This window comes from Lissotriton helveticus, chromosome 8, assembly GCF_964261635.1.
Source record: "Lissotriton helveticus chromosome 8, aLisHel1.1, whole genome shotgun sequence".
Classification (NCBI taxonomy): domain Eukaryota; kingdom Metazoa; phylum Chordata; class Amphibia; order Caudata; family Salamandridae; genus Lissotriton; species Lissotriton helveticus.
Genome location: NC_136069.1, coordinates 1,298,596,969 through 1,298,613,665, shown reverse-complemented (window position 1 = coordinate 1,298,613,665; position 16,697 = coordinate 1,298,596,969). Strand labels below are relative to the sequence as shown.

At 42.6% G+C, this 16,697-nt stretch overlaps 1 protein-coding gene across 3 annotated transcripts in view; it reads left to right on the top strand.

Annotated features, from left to right (window-relative positions):
- The window catches only part of RPGR (retinitis pigmentosa GTPase regulator), a 430,193-nt gene extending 425,140 nt beyond the window's left edge, over positions 1-5,053 (top strand). For 2 of the 3 annotated variants that reach the window (XM_078658267.1, XM_078658265.1), the window contains one exon: positions 4,382-5,053. In XM_078658267.1, coding sequence (XP_078514393.1) covers positions 4,382-4,624 — 243 coding nt within the window. In that variant the 3' untranslated portion in view covers positions 4,625-5,053. The remainder of the gene's footprint in view (positions 1-4,381) is intronic. The other variant, XM_078658264.1, reaches the window with a different exon arrangement.
- Positions 5,054-16,697: the final 11,644 nt, after the last annotated feature.

Sequence of the window (16,697 nt, the reverse complement as noted above, 5' to 3'; positions counted from 1 at the left end):
TCGGTCGGGATCCAGCGGAAGATCTTGCGAAGCATACGCAGGGTGTTGAAGCACGATGAGGAGACGGCGTTGACTTGTCTGGTCATCGAGAGGGAGGGGTCCAGGATGAAGCCCAGGTTGCGTGCGTGGTCGGTTGGCTTGGGTGCGGTGCCCAGGGCTGGGGGCCACCAGGAGTCGTCCCAGGCGGAGGGCGAAGATCCCAGGATGAGGACTTCCGTCTTGTCCGAGTTCAGTTTCAGGCGGCTGTCCTTCATCCACTCGGCGACGTCTTTCATCCCTTCGTGTAGGCAGGTTCTGGCGGTGTCGGGGTCTCTGGTGAGGGAGAGGATCAGCTGGGTGTCGTCGGCGTAAGAGATGATGTTGAGGTTGTGCTGGCGTGCGATGGCTGCGAGTGGTTTCATGTTGATGTTGAAGAGGGTGGGGCTGAGTGAAGATCCTTGCGGGACGCCGCAGATGACTTCGGTGGCCTCGGAGCGAAACGGGGGGAGGCGGACTCTTTGTGTTCTTCCGGCGAGGAACGAGATGATCCACTCCAGTGCCTTCTCTTGGATGCCGATGTTGCTGAGGCGCTGGACTAGGGTGCGGTGGCAGACCGTGTCGAACGCAGCGGAGAGGTCCAGGAGGATGAGGGCCACTGTTTCCCCCTTGTCGAGCAGGGTCCGGATGTCGTTGGTGGCTGCGATGAGGGCGGTCTCGGTGCTGTGGTTGGCTCTGAAGCCGGACTGCGAGGGGTCAAGGGATCCGTTCGTCTCGAGGAAGGCGGTCAGCTGTCTGTTGACGATCTTCTCGATGACTTTAGCAGGAAAAGGGAGGAGCGAGATGGGGCGGAAGTTTTTGAGATCGGTGGGGTCCGCTGTAGGTTTCTTCAGGAGGGCGCTGATCTCGGCGTGCTTCCAGCTCTCCGGGAAGGTGGCGAAGTTCCGGAGTTGGGGTGCGATGGTGGAGTCGGCCTTGTTGAAGACGTGGTGTGGGCAGGGGTCGGTCGGTGATCCGGAGTGGATGGTGTTCATCGTGCGGGCTGTGTCTTCGGTGGTCACCGTGGTCCAGGTGCGAAGGGTGGCGGTGGGGGGCGTTGGTTCGACGGTTGGGTGCGTGGGTGGGGCGCCGAAGCTGTTGTGGATGTCGGCGATCTTGCGGTGGAAGAACGAGGCGAGGGAGTCGCAGAGGTCTTGTGACGGAGTGATGTCGTTGGTGCCGGTGCTGGGGTTGGAGAACTCCTTGACGATAGTGAAGAGCTCTTTGCTGTCGTGGGCGTTGTTGTCCAGTCGTTCCTTCAGGGATTTCTTCTTGGTGGTGCGGATGAGCTGGTGGTGCTTGCGGGTAGCGTGTTTGAGGGCGGTCATGTTGTCGGTGGTCCGGTCGAGGAGCCAGGCTTTCTCGAGGGTGCGGCAGGTCTTCTTGGAGTCCTTGAGGTCGTCGGTGAACCAGGATGCCTTCTTGCTTCTGGGTCTGCTGGGAGGGTTTTTTAGTGGCGCGAGGTCGTCGGCGCAGGCGGTCAGCCACTGTGTGAAGTTGTGGGCTGCTTCGTTGGGGTCCGTTGTGTTGGCGGGTGGGCTCTGGCTGAGGGAGGTGGTGAGCTGGTCTGCGGTGATCTTGCTCCAATTCCTGTGAGGTACCTGTTGCGGGTGGTGGTGGTGGGTCGTGGATCTTTTGAAGCTGAAGTGGACGCAGCTGTGGTCGGTCCAGTGGAGTCCGGTGGCATGGCTGAAGGTGATGTACTTGCTGGAAGAGAAGACGGGATCAAGCGTGTGGCCGGCGTAGTGGGTGGGGGTGTTGACCAGTTGCTTGAGTCCGAGGTTGGCGAGGTTTTCCAGCAGGGAGGTGGTGTTGCGGTCCTTGTTGTTCTCCAGGTGGAAGTTGAGGTCTCGAGGAGGATGTAGTCAGTGGAGGGGAGGGCTTGCGGGCTGATGAAGTCTGTGATGTCTTCGCTGAATTGTGTGCGTGGTCCAGGGGGTCTGTAGACGAGGGTGCCTCTGAGGGTCGTCTTAGGGTCGGTGTGAATCTGGAAGTGGAGATGTTCGGCTGCGGCGAAGGAGTCGTTGGCGTCGGTCGTGATGCGGATGGTGTTCCTGTGGACGATGGTTGATGCGGTCCCTCCTGATGATCTTGTACCCGTCCGGGATGGCGATGGCGATGTCGGGTGCAGAGGAGGCGTTCATCCAGGTTTCCGTGAGGAAGGCGACGTCCGGTGATGTAGCGTCGAGGAGGTTCCAGAGTTCCACGGCGTGTCTGTGGACAGAGCGGGTGTTGATCAGGATGCACTTGAGGTGGTTGCTGCTGGTGTTTGTCTTGGCGGGTGCGGGGCAGGTTCGAAGGCAGGTGAACTTGCAGGTGCAGCAGGTGAAGGGTCCGTGGGTGCGTCTCGGGGTGGCTCGGTAGCAGGCGTGGGTCTGGCCGGCATTGAGTGCGTTGAGAGTGGCGGCGGCGTAGGTCAGTCGGGTCGTCTTGCCTCGGCGGGGAGGGCCAGGGGTCCTGGCGCTGGGCGCGGGCCAGGCGCGGACGGGCACAGACGGGCTTACCTTTGGCGCACCTTCGGCGCTCAATCGGCGCTCCCGCTGCGCGGTCGCTCTGGGGGCGTCATAAGTAAGGAGCCGGGAGGGAGGAGCAGCTGGGTGGCGGGAGCGGCAGCAGTGAGTGGGGCGACCAAGCCCTGTGGAGGGCTGAGCGGCCACCACAGCATCACTCAGCGCCACCACAGAATTCAATCTGTGCAACCATTCAACAACAACTGTTTCAAATATGTTCTCTCAATGTTTCAAGCTTTATTACAAATGTCACAAAAAGATGTTAATATTTCACTTCTGTTCTTGGATTTACATCACAATAAAATACACTGAACATAATCTTCACAAAAGTTATTTACAAAAGTTGAAGCTATTGCCATTATAAATTACAATAACTTTTATTTAAGTATTTATTATTAAAAAAATAAAATAAAAGCCATTGCTATTTGTAATATCAATACATGTAAGTCACGTAAATACAACACATATTGCATTACAAATGCTATAGGTGTCACATTTGCAAAAGTTATAACTATTGGAATTGTAAATGACAAAGCTATTAATCTAGCTATTTTCAAAACCAACACATAAATAAAAAATGTGTCATTTACAATACCAATAGCTCAAACTTTCCTAATGCGAGACCTATTGCATTGCAAATGCTTGTTAAATGCATACTGCTGTCGTCTAAAACTGCATAGCTGCTTTCTGAGCTTTTCTTCAAAATACATACTGGATTTTCTCATGGCGGTGCTTGTTTGAAACGCTTGAAGGTGTGGTAGGTCATCTCACATTGGTCAGTTTTCACAAGCAGGCTTGATCATAGTCCACCACAACCATTTCCCCCACTGCTGTTCATAATTTATGTGAAATGTGTTTTTGGTGGTATATATTTTCTCAGACTTCTCCCGACCTAGGAGGTTTTCCTGTTCTGTAGGGGCTTTTGATTTCACTACAATCCAGGCAACAATCTTCAAACCTTAGTTAGTCACTTAAATCAAGTATTAATAGCATTTGTCATCAGTCATGACCCCTTTATTCGGTTGATTAAAACCATGAAAGTACACTACAAAAATCCTCATTTGACAACAATAAAAGCACAAAGACAAAATTCATTTAAAATATTCCTAAACACCATAAAATATGAGAATAAAAACACCCCTTTCTTCTAAAATAGAAAAACGGTTATTGTGCCAATTCCTTTCAAAGTTAATATTATACACCCAGACCATCCAATTAAGCATTGGTCACCTGATAATTATAAAAAAGTTAAAATATTTCATATTTGAGGGCCCCGTTTTTTCTTTTCTCCAACCTCCGCAACTAATAAACTAGCAATGTTAAAAGTTTCCCATACATTGTTCAACATCTGTAAATATACTAAGGCAGGCCTTACCTGCACAAAACCCCTACTAGTAACCTTTGTTGAGAACTAGGATGTAATCACTACATCCAATGCCCTTGTTGATTCAGTTACCTATAACAGCCCATAAAAGCAGCATATTTTCCATTTGACTATTCGTTCCTTTTTCTGAGATAAGCAAGGAAGTTGTCTACCTATATCATTTGCGTTCACTGCTGCATAAATACTGCCTGTGACTTTGTGGAAGATTGTGTGTATGTATCCGGTTTTCTCCTATTTCAAAGTACTGTATGCCAATCTGACAAAACCCCAGATTATTGGGAATTTGGATCTCTGGCATTAAAGAGAATTGTAATTATTTAAATTGGTGTTCTTTTATAGTATTTACTGTGCTCAAGTTGTTACATATTGTCTTTGATTTCAAACTTTAATCTAATACTGTTTGATATGTTGTATGCAGTAATCCTGTTTCACACCATAAGCCTGTTTCACTTACTGGAAATGTTTCTTTTAGATGTCATTGTTTAAAAGAAAGTCATCTACCAGCCAGAAATCAATGCAGGAAAACAGTGAAGTCGTAACCCCAAACGAAAAAAGCAAAGGAAAGTCAAACAAGTTGCCTGGAATGGAGAGTACAGATGAAAGCCAAAGCAGCACAAAGGGCAGTCCAAAAGAAATTATGCAGTCAGAGCAGGACCTGCCACAAACTGGCCAAACTACCCTAGACAAAAAAGCAAAAACGTGTGCAATATTGTGAACACCTGAAATCGCAGTCTTCAAGCAAATGTTGCACTTTATTTTTGGAATTTTGACTTTTTAAAAGTTAATGTTTCATAATGAACATTTTGGTAAACTTCTGGTTTTAAACCCGTAAACAATAATATGAATATTTTATTTTTGTTTGCATTTTAGTGATTGCCTGCAACATATATGTTTATCAAAATCTATTATTGAGGTGTTGTGGCCTTAACAGTTCAGTGTTGTTATATAAAAAGAAAACTATATTTTTTTATGTGTGGGTTTGCATTCAGAGACTTTGTAGTTTCTACTCTATGATTTTATCATGTACTTGATCGTCTGTGTCAAAATATAAATTCTGGAGACTTGTAAAACTGTAAATAGTTTTCATTAACCCATTAATTTATGGTGGTGTTTGAAAAAATAAATCGGAAAGTATTTATCTGTACATGGCACTTTAAAGTTGTTAGAGTATTAGCAGACTATATGAAGGCATATTCGTCTTCCCTTTATGTCTCTAGCGGCAGATGATTGCTAATCCAGGTCTGTTCAATCATGAGGGAAGGTGTTCTAGACAAGCAGGATTTCCTATGTTGTCGGTCAAACTACATACTGTACATATCAAAGTCAGAACTGAGAAACAAAACCTGTGAGTAAGTGGCAGGGAGCATCACATGGCAAGAAAGTGTGTCAAACTCACTGCCAGTGAAAAAGCAGATGGCTTGCTTTGCCAGCAGATGTCATCAGTTAGGTTAATGCAGCATGGTCCAGGAGACATCAGCTGGTGAGAAGGTTGAGCAGCATGGCTAATGAAGTTCCGCACAAGGTCACCCAGCACGGTTCGAATGACCTGGGGACAAGCAAGCAAGTGCAAATATTCACCCAAAACAATTATGGCACAGTGCTAACAGATAATGAAACTCCAGATGGGGGAATTTGGAGAGAAGAAATGCCACAGAATGTAAAGAATTGTTTCCTGGAGCAGTTAAGAGAAGTGGTGAAACTGTAGTCAGTAGTCGGTGGAAGCCAACAGACTATTCTCCCAGATGTAGGGCATTCATAACAATGCCCCCCAAACGGCAATGGTTAAGATCCCAGGGACCGATTCGAGGGAAGGATTATGTTTTCAAGAGCAAAAATCTATTTTATATTTTGCTCTCAGCAGTTTGATTGTATTATAAATGTATATCAGAAGTACTTTCGTACTTTGATTTGCATGATTACCTCTGAAACCAATCCTCAAGGTAACACACATTTGCAGTCTTCAGAGGTAAGGATAGACCACTGAAATTGTGAATACAGACTGAGAAACAGCTGCCAGTAAGCAAAGGCCATTAGATTAAAGCTATGCTCATAAACTGGGGGCCAAATATTCCTCTAAAATAATTTAAAATACTCCAATAATAACTGTGTTAATTTTGACTCACATTTAACTTGAGTCCAAAATTTCTTTCTGAAAACTGCCATTAACCCCTTTAGAGCTTGTAAACAAACCTCCCCAGTGCTGCGCTGTCCATTATCCAGTGCTGAACTGGACGTCCAACGGTCGTGCGCAGCACTGGGGAGGTAGTGGCCGTGACGACCGTTGGCCGACGGCAGCAATTAAGGGGTTAACGTTTAATGTCAACATCAATTAACATTGCAGTTATTCATTCCTGCTTGTGCATTAAGCAGGAATTACTATACACAGGTGAAAATGTTGCTGGCTCAGGCTTACCTAATGTTCAGTGCAACAAATCATAAGACTTCTATTGGCGCTTTGTAGCTTACCTGATGTACTTCTTTGCCTCAGTGAAGATCACAGTGACTTCTATTTTTTGTGTTTATTTACTTGTATGACTTGGTGGGTATTTTGCTCATAATGGCAAGCATGTTTATTCCACATTTCTTCCTACCTATACCAAGGGACACAACAATTAAAGGGAGTGTTTGGTATCAAATGTTTTAGCTTATGTTGAGGTACTTTATTGACAAATTGGCTAGGAAGGCTTTTTAAAGCAAGTTAAATTAGGATGGAGCAGAGATCCTTGTATTTCAATTTTTTAGTAATGTCATCAAACAAGACTTTCCCCACTGGTCGTATAGACCTTTGATTGCCGACTTGAAGTGTAAGAAAGGAGCTAACATCCGTAGTACATTTCAAATGGCTTCACAGAAATGACAGAAAGGATGTTGTCCAAACGATAAGGGTGTTATTAACAAGTTTAATCAAGGTTACAAGTTAAACCAATTAGCAAAGGTGTAGCAAATATATTGTAAGAGCATACATGTTTAAGTGATCATGGAATCTGAATGTGTATATTATGATGTAAAATATAACTACATATAGCAGACAAAATATCAACCATACAGATTCCATAAAGGGGCTTTCTTATTCTATCTAAAGCATTGGAAGTAGCAAGGGGATTTCAAAGAGGAAGGTGTCGGCATCAGATGAACCAAGTTTAAGGTTCAGGGCATAAAAGTATGAGTGCTCGAGCATGAAACTCAACACTCAAGCAGGGGAAATCAGCAGAGTCGAAAAAAGTCTTCTCTTTTCGAACTGAAAGCGGTTCTGCTAAATTAATCTATGAAGATCCCTCCTACCATCACAGTCTCCATGTCTGATGCCAAGTTCTAATTAAGTTTCAACTACCTAGAAGTTCAATAAATTAACAATAAGCCTATTCTAGCTAATGAGCATGTTGAAATGACGCCTGCAGAGAGAAAAGTACACGAAACTTTCAAAACTTTTATAAATGTTTAAATATATGCAACTCGGGCCTGGTTACAAGTTAAACCAACTTTGAAATCAACTTAGCTTCCAAGTAACTATAGTTAGCATTAGTAGATGGCATTAATTACATTTACAAAACGTATCCATCGTCCTCTTTAATGACAATACATTGATTAGAATTCAGTTAGTTATGTGGGCGGCCCTCAATAAGCTAAATATAGCCACCTACTACATTTGGTTCATATAATGCACAAGATTTCATATTATTAAACACATGTTGAGTGTAATTTGCCTATAAATGTATGCACTAAATTATGAAGCTCCAATTATTACCAGCAGTGCCCAATGATGACAATCTAAACTTGGATACTTTATAGTACCCTGTGAAATGGTTAGAAACCACATATGGTCACAAAATGAGCATATTAATGGAATACTACATGTTCTACTCAAGAAAGCGTAATTGGGGGAAGAGCTATGAGGACTGTGTTGCTGCACTTAGGGCATTATTTGCTAATTATGAGTTTGAGACAATTACCTATGATCGGGGTCTTAAATATCAGACATGGTGGAAGCTACAGTACAAGAAATCAAGAATACTTATGTGCAATCTCTAATCTCAATCTCTCAGTCACCGATGCAATCGAACAGTCTAAAGGTACATAGCACAGTGATACAGTTGTGGAGGAATTCAGAGGCCCAAATGTAACTGGCAATGATGTGAATGTCATTAAGTCACCTTTGTGTTGCAAGGTGGGTGGCGGTGAGTGGCCAGATCTTGTTAGGGTAGTTTCGTTATTGAATGGATCTTTGAGAGTAGGAAGAGATTCAGTGTGAAATTTTAGCAGATTATCTATTTGTGAAGATGACAGGGAGTGCATTCTGACAGGTGCTAATGAGAAAGGCATAGATGGTGTGTTTCAGAAGGAGACTTGGCAGGTGACACGGAGGAGATTGTGTTTCATGATGTGCAATCTTAACTGGATGGGCACATTCCTCTCAGTGGAAATTCTAATTCATCTCAGAAGTCAGATTTTAAGGGCAGTGAGCTAAGACCTAGAGGAAGCTGCAACGTTCCAGGAGCTTGTTATGATATGAACTTTGTAATAATTCACATTGTTCTTTTGGCACTGTATTTGTGTTGACTATGTTGCAAATGTTTTCTGTAAAGTTCGTGAAGCATGTCATCATATGATTTTGCTGTATGTTCCTTTGTCCCTTTGGGAACATTGTTGCTTTTATATTCTTTTTGGGGAAAGCTCCTGATGGAATCTTGTTGTGGATCCTTAGTATGTATTAGCTTTTTGATGGTGTCGAATTTTGGGGTGATCTTTTGAACGTGACAGGTAGAGTTTGGCTGGAGCTATTGGTGGAGAGGCTGAACCTGTACTATTTGTTGCTCCTTTTTATTACCTTTATCTCTATTATAATAAATCAAACGTTACTGCCCTTCTCAGTGTCTTCTCAACACCGCCCATCTATTGCTCCATAGAGTAAAACTAAAAACAACAAGCATTGGCAAAGCCAATAGGTACTTAGGGATGCGAGAGTTATTGGCTTTGTCAATCTAAATGTCTTTTGGCCAAGAGCACACAAAGTTTCTGGTATGGTACAGAAGTGACTCTCTTCTAAATAACCCTGTCTGGACCTGAAAAAGGATGCCAAAACATGTATTTGGGGCATTGCAGCAGTAAGCAAAAGAGGGCGTAGTTCTATGTGAGCCACATGGAGGGGCCAGACTTTGTGCTCAGGATTGCTCAGCATACTGTGGCGTACTCAGGATAGTGTTAGTCTGGAAAAAGCCCCTAGCCTCCGCTGTTGTGTCCTATTATGTGTGTGTGTGTGTGCAGATACTCTCATGGTAAGGGATATGGTTGTTTCTTTGCATCTGTATCATCGCAGCTGTTGTTAATTCTTTAACGCTTGAACATTGTGGCACCATATACTGACTGCTTTTTGTGAAATGACGCACCACTTTTGCTATTTATACAAACTGCATCTCCTCCACCTAATGTGTAATTTGGACACACACTCTTTCTCCCCAGGTACCCTGATTAGAATAAAAGAAAATACAGCATTGCTACAAAACATCACCAAAGCCAATAGCTCTTATCGGGAAGGTCTAATGGCTTTGCTAATGCTTGATATGTATTTGTTGGGGGGAAAGAGATGGCTGAAAAGTTTATGGTACAACAATCCTTTCCCATGTACAGCTATTTAGGTTAGCGTAGGCTGGGTTCACTGATGCCACATTAAATATAATCAAAAATGTATATTTCCACTTCATGGTTTTAATTGACACCACCGACTCAAATTTTGCTCTCATTGTCTATGATGTTGCTTAGAGCTCCTGCATTTACGTTGATTCCCACTCAGTTACAATTTTATGTATTACCCTTGTTCAATGGCTTATCGAATTGTAGATTACCAATGATCCAACTTGGGCCTTGCAAGAAATGCTTGCTATCGTGAGGTAATTTAGTTATATATAATAACCCCAAGATTGCTTGCTGGAGCAAGCGGCAAAGGAATGGAACCTACTTCAGAAGGCCCAGTGCAAAGAGACAAAATGCTATGGGCCTTTTTTAGAGCCAAATAGTGGCATATGTCCTGTCCACCAAATTTAGAGTGCAATGGAGATCAATGTACTCTTGATAGATGGCACATCTGCCACTTTTTGGAAACTCTAACTAAGGACTTGAGTTATTTACATATTATATTAGCCTAAGTGTTTTCTGAATTAAGTTTAAGCATGTTGTTGGTCATCCACACTACTATGTTTGAAAGATAATTGCCTGTACATTCTGGCCAGTTAGGTGAATAATCAGAATCCTGTCCTGTCCTCTAAAATAGTTAAAACAAAATAAAGGCTAAAAAGATCTAATCTGAGTGCCCAGTGGTGCAATATAGACTTTAACTTTTTTGGGCTCCACGAGGAGACCTTTGGCAGCCCACAAATAAGAGGGTAGTGCTGATGTTTAAACGGTGGGAAAGTTAGTACTTTAGATTGCTCTTTAAGGAAAGACTAAATCTAGCCCAGCTAATCCAGATCGTGGAACTTAACTCCAGTAGTGGAAAGTCTAGAAATAAAAAGGTTTTGGTTAGTGGTATCAAAGGATGCCAACAGGACTAAAATGATCATTGCCATAGTACTCCAAGTACTACGAGGTTCCTGTATCATGCATGCTTCATCAACTGCTGCCTTTAGCACTGTCCTGGTACTATAAGCCGATTGAAACCAGACTGGGCACCATCAAATGCATTGGATGTTTGAAGGATACTAATAACCTGTGAATTTACTGCTTTCTCTAGACTGATGGCTAATGAAAGCAAATGACAGGTGGGCATATAGTTAGTGAGCACCATCGGGTATGCCTCAGGCATGTGTAAAAAGGGAATAACGTGTTCCTTAAAAGAGATATATACCATCACTGCACTAAAAGAAGAATTCAGAAATGTTTGCTAATAGCAACAATAACAACAGCTTTAGGCAACTATTTGGGAGGGCATGCTTCAGTTGGGAATCCTGTTTCAATTGTTATAATGCAGTCTTCCTTGATCAGATGGCGGAAAGTTTTAAGTGTCCCCAAGCAATACCTGAAAGAGGTTAGGAAGACTAGTTGAAGATGTCCTAGAAGACTGGTCAGCATGGCTACCGTTGACCTTTTCCTGATACAAATGAGAAAGACATATTTCGGTAGATGGAGTATTGGGAATTCTACCAAAAAAAGAGCCAGGTGGCTCTATAGAGTTCAAAGGTGGCTTCAGAAAATTCCTAGTCCCACAAATACAGGCCTGATAGTGCTTGCAGTGAGCATCGAAAACAGATTTTATAAATACTGCAATGTGGATTCTGTAAGTAACATTATAGAAGTCTGCCTCAGGGTTGTTTGAAATTACTCATGTAATTCCAACACCTTAAAGTCCCATAGATGGACCCAAATGATTGTCGTTGCATTTATATAGTGCTCACCCCTGATGGGACGTTGAAGGGCTTTATGGCAATTAACAGTTACTCCATACCCCAAAGTTAGTCGTTAATCCAGTGGTATTCCTTGTTGGTTATTGGTTTAGTGTTGTACCCCCAGAAAAATGAAGAATTTCTCCAAGGGGATTAAGTGGTGATGTTTTAGGATAATAGCAATTAGGTATAATTATTGGCATGAGTTAATCAAATGGATGAAAGAGGGGTGAGTAAATAGGCTGAAGAAAGTTAGATATTGTGAGATGGCAAGGAGAGATTAGAACACACTGAGTACTTGTGATTTAACAGAGCAGGATAAGTAGAAAAAGCTTTAGTATTGAAGGAATGGTTACTCAGAGAATTTGTGATTTGTAATGTGTGGTTTAGTGAAGTATAGTGGAGAATAAGGTGGCAGGCACTTGAAAGGGAAGGGCAAACACAGGCTCTAAGGGATGCCTAGGATTGAGTGTAAGGAGAATATAAATCAAACAGAAAGGTAGGAGAGGAAATAATCCCTTACTATTTCAGGTTATCTGCATGCAGTGTTTTTGGAATATTGAATGAGGAGTTAGGATGCAATCTGAGGATGTATACAGAGTAGAAAAGAAGGGTGAAAGTTGATTGCTTGTGGGCTGATGATATGAGGGGAAACATACTTTACAACAATGGCTTAACAGTGAATGCCTTTACAACAAAGGCGTTACAACAAAAATGTCTTAAACACAAATGTTTTTACAACAAATGTATTTACCACGAGTATGTCTTTACCATGGATGCCTTTACAACAAATTTCGTTGTAAATGTACGAATGGTAAAGGCATACTCGTAGTAAAGAATCTACATGTAAATATAAGTATTTTGGTAGGTATTACAGGTAATTTTTAAGGGCCTCATTACGATGCCGGTCAGACCAGCTTCTGAGGTCCTGTCAGAGGTGATCAGAGCAGCGCTGCAACGCCTGGAAGTGGTCGCTCCGACTGACGTGTTACGATGTACGCAAATACACGGATATCCAACCGCAGCATCCTTCCGAATGTGACAACAAATCCTGACCGCAGCTGCGCTGCAAAAGCCCTTTGGAGCAAATCTGAGAGCAGAACAGAGGTCAAACCACCCGACCAATTACAGTGTGCTGTTCTGATGAGGCAGCTGAGGCAGTCTAACAAACTCGTCTGAGCTGGTGGAAAGGGAGGCACATAAGGCTAAAACCCACCGCCACTCAGCTGTGCATGTCCAGTGATGGCATGGATCCTGCATTACAAATCCTGCGGCTCCTACTTGATCACAAGGAAAACCAACAACATTGTGGACACAATCGCCCGTAAGTGACATACTGATTCCTTCACGGAGATCCTATAGCAAATCAATGGGCCACCATCAGCAAAAGCCCATCCGAGTCTGCATGTTTGTGGGTGTTTGAGAAATATGTGTCCCAGTCATCAAGCTGGGGCAGACTTGCAAATACACGTGCACTTTCGACTTGACATGAGGGGGCCTCAGGACTTTCAGTGGGCCAGCTCCTGCTGGTGCCAAGCACCGGTAACACAAAAAAGAATGTGGTGAGACGTGTATCCATAGAGCTCTCCATTGTAGCCATCACCACCAGGATCCACAAAAACACAACTGACGTCAGCAGCAGTACCACCCTGCATTACCTGTGATGTCGCTCCAAAGAGTCTTGTTACAATACACTTACAGACTCATCATTTCAGAACATAAGCTGTTCCAAAGTCCCCAACTAAGATATAGTTGTTGTCCAATGATCCTATGCAACTCACAACCCATCACAAAGGCAATAGTTCTGGAATGGCGCAGGTGTGAGGTCAGTTGTATCGAATATCTGGTAGAAATGACAGAAGCTCCTAAATGCACATCAGGTGGCATACTAGAATAAGCACCAATGCCCAGTAAAGGTGTAATAGGGCACAGCCATGATTACATAAGGCACTGCCCTCTCTCCCCCCCCCCCGTTTAAATAAACCCACTGCAAGCCCTGGGTGGCCTGAGGTACTGAACAAAATAGTGAGTACTTTAAGTCATGTATCAGCCTTTGAAGTGTCCCGGGGTATGTCCTTTGTCAGTCCAGACAGGTCGCGAATGCAGATGCCAATAAGGTACCCAACGCACATTCCACACACTCAGGGTGCAACATTTTCCCATATTGGCAGCAGTATCAGCTTCCACTGCCATAGATGGAACAACAAACACACTCATAACAGTCCTTACCCACTGTTGGCAGGTCAGAACAGAAGCATCACCAAAGGTTCCTGGAAGTAAGCCAGAGTAGAGACTTCTACAACCAATGCAACTAACAAACATTGAGAAAAGGCAGTTGTCATTGTCACCTGTCGAAGCAAAGTAAGTTGTACTGTCAGATAACACGATGTAGATAGTTTGAAATTAAAATATTTTTTAATGGATTGCAAATTCCAAAATTACAGTCAAATCAAAGTATAAATCTAACTGTTACTGTTACATTACAAGAAATTGGAGCGGTTGTTCAATCTATGGCCAATGGTAAAGCATGTGGGAAAGACCGCATTAAGGCAAAATTAAAAAAAAATGTAGTGCAATTTTAAAACAGGCACTAGCTCTGTTAGCTAATAATATTCTACAAGGTGAAGAAATACCATCCTCCTTTCGAACTGCTGTGGTAGTCAGTTTTCTGAAAAAGAATAAGATAAGGAGGATTTCAATTCTTATAGACCTATCAGCCTTTTGAACATAGACTATGAAATCATAGCTCAGTTATTAGCATAGAGAATGAGCAGCTGCGTTGGGTCAATTATTCATAAAGATCAATGCTGATTTGTCGCAGGACGACAACTATCTTTAAATACTACTTTTTTACTTGAGACTCAGGACTATTTTACTTAAAATAGTTATGCTACTAGACCCCGAAAAGGCTTTTGCCCTTGTGTGCTAGAAAAGTCCGTTCTCTATATTGACTGAATTCGGATTTCCCTCGGAGCTGATTGCTTTAATTCCTAAATTCTATTAGGGGCTACGGCTCAAATAATCTCAAGTGCCAATAAGGTTGGCATTTGCAAAGTAGTTTGAGGGACGAGACAGGGCTGCCCGCTATCTCCTCTGTTTTTTCGTGCTTTGTGGAGCCCCTTGACATAGCCATTCGTTCAATCAGCAGTTTAACATCTCTAATGCCCGATGTGACAAACATCAAACTTTATGCTGATGATCTTGTCCAGTTTTTAAAACCTAACATTGTAGTCCAAATTCGAATATTTAATATATTTGAGGAATTTCAATATATGGAGGCTATTAAATAAACACATCTAAGACAGAGATACTGCTCTGTAATTGTACACCTGATACCTTGTCGGCAGAATTGACTCCACTGGTCAAAACTCAGCCTAAGAGGTACTTACTTAGGTGTGTATGTTATGGAGAATGTCAATGATCTCTATGCCTTAAATTATATCCCTCTTTATATTAAGATAAAAGATAAACTGATAAAATGGAAAGATCTTCCAATATCAATAATAGGCCCAGTAGCCATAATTCGTGTGAGGATTTTGTGTAAATTTCTCTTTTTAGCTATTCCAAATGCGGGTCAAATGATTTTTTTTAAAGAAGTTCAAAGCTTGTTTTCCACTTTTATTTGGGCAAATCAGGTTTCCAGGCTCACAATAGATGCACTCTTTAGACCGGTGGCAGAAGGGGGACCAGCTCTCCCTGACCTGAAAGAATACTGTTTTGCAAACTTTGCACATACCATATACAGAACAAACCGCTTTTTTGTGATTATATGATCCCCAATATAAATGGAGAAATTCTCCTCTCTGACACACAAATTGGTCAAGACGCTTCGCTAGATCCAGCGGTTATAGCTAATTGGAGAAGTCGGGGTTTTTGCAAAATTGGAGACTTTCTAATTGGGGACTGGAAAACTTGGGCTGAAATAGAGCCGTGCATTAAAAATAGCAAAATAATTTTACAATGGTCCTACGTCAGGGTTAGACACTTTTTGCAGGAACTTAACCTTATACATATTAATGGGGCCAGTGAGCTAGCAGGGCTATTAGATCCTAATAACCCTATATCGATCAGTGGTTGGGCCTCCCTCTTTCGAGCTCGAGCAGCAGGTAAATTATATCAGAAAACATAGAGAAAATTGGAAAGCCAGGAAGGGCTGCAGATCTCTACCATAGCATGGAGTCAGATAAATAAGTTCAATGGCTCCTTGCTGAAAGCAGCCAATTTAAGCAAATGTAATATTACTCTAAGTGGTTGCTTTATCAAACTCCAGATTTTCTGCATAAAATAAACCCTCAGATCTCTGCAAACTGTTTTCGCTGCAATATGGAGGGAGGAGGGAATTGGACACATTTCATCTGTGAGTGTCCGAAGCTAAATAGATTTTAGAGAAAGATTAATCAGTGCTGCCTTAATATGTTGAAAGTAACGCAGGTGCTAGATATCCAGTGGTACTAGTATACTCTCCAGATGCAACTTCACTGCAAAAAAAAGCATATATATATTTTGATGCTGGTAGCCCGGTCGCTGAATCTTCAAAGGTGGAGGTTGATTGATACCGCGACTTTTCAACAGCTACTCTGTAAACTAGATAGGATTAAGGAATGTGAAAGAAAATATGCTCTAAGGTCAGGCTCTTCTAGGAAGTTTAGGAGTTTATGGGAAAATACAAGTTAAGATACAGTAGGTGGTTGTTATGCTGCTGGGTAAGATATATAATATTCATAATTGTAGAATTATGCTGTATGAATTTTGTTCTTAAATGGTGTATTATACAAATTTTGCTGTTTTTATTGTATATGGTTTTTATATTTCTAATCATGTGGAAACGTATGATGCTGTAATAAGTTTTTACTGCATTAAGCATTGATAAACTATCCCTAAATAAAAATATTAAAAGAAAAAAGATGTAGTGGTATGTGGTAAGGAGGACTATTTGTCAGTGTGTTGTATAATATGCTAATCACAGAGGTACAGGTGACGTGTGGAAGTTAGCCTCTCATGTACATCAGCCACGCACCTGTGAGATACCCTCACGTCCATTCAAAGTACTCTTTTGGAGCACAAGAGTAACAGGATTCCAACCTACAAATACAAAGCAATACACACATCCACCACAACATAGAAGACAGATAGTCCGTGTATGTGTCAGTATGGGTAGCACAAACATCCCAGTTGAACATCTACAGACACTGTGCATCACCTGACTGAAGGCACTATAACAAACTCTGGCACCCAGTAAACATCAAAAAAGGTGGGTAGACAAAACATCCCACCCCCCACCCCCGGGGCCACAAAACATTGGACAAGGTTAGGCCCACCCATATTTTTAATTGGCTTATGTCATTATGCTTCGTAAATGCTGGCTTCTGATTCGTAAATAGGCTTGATAGTCCTTCCTTGATTCTGCCTGGTCTG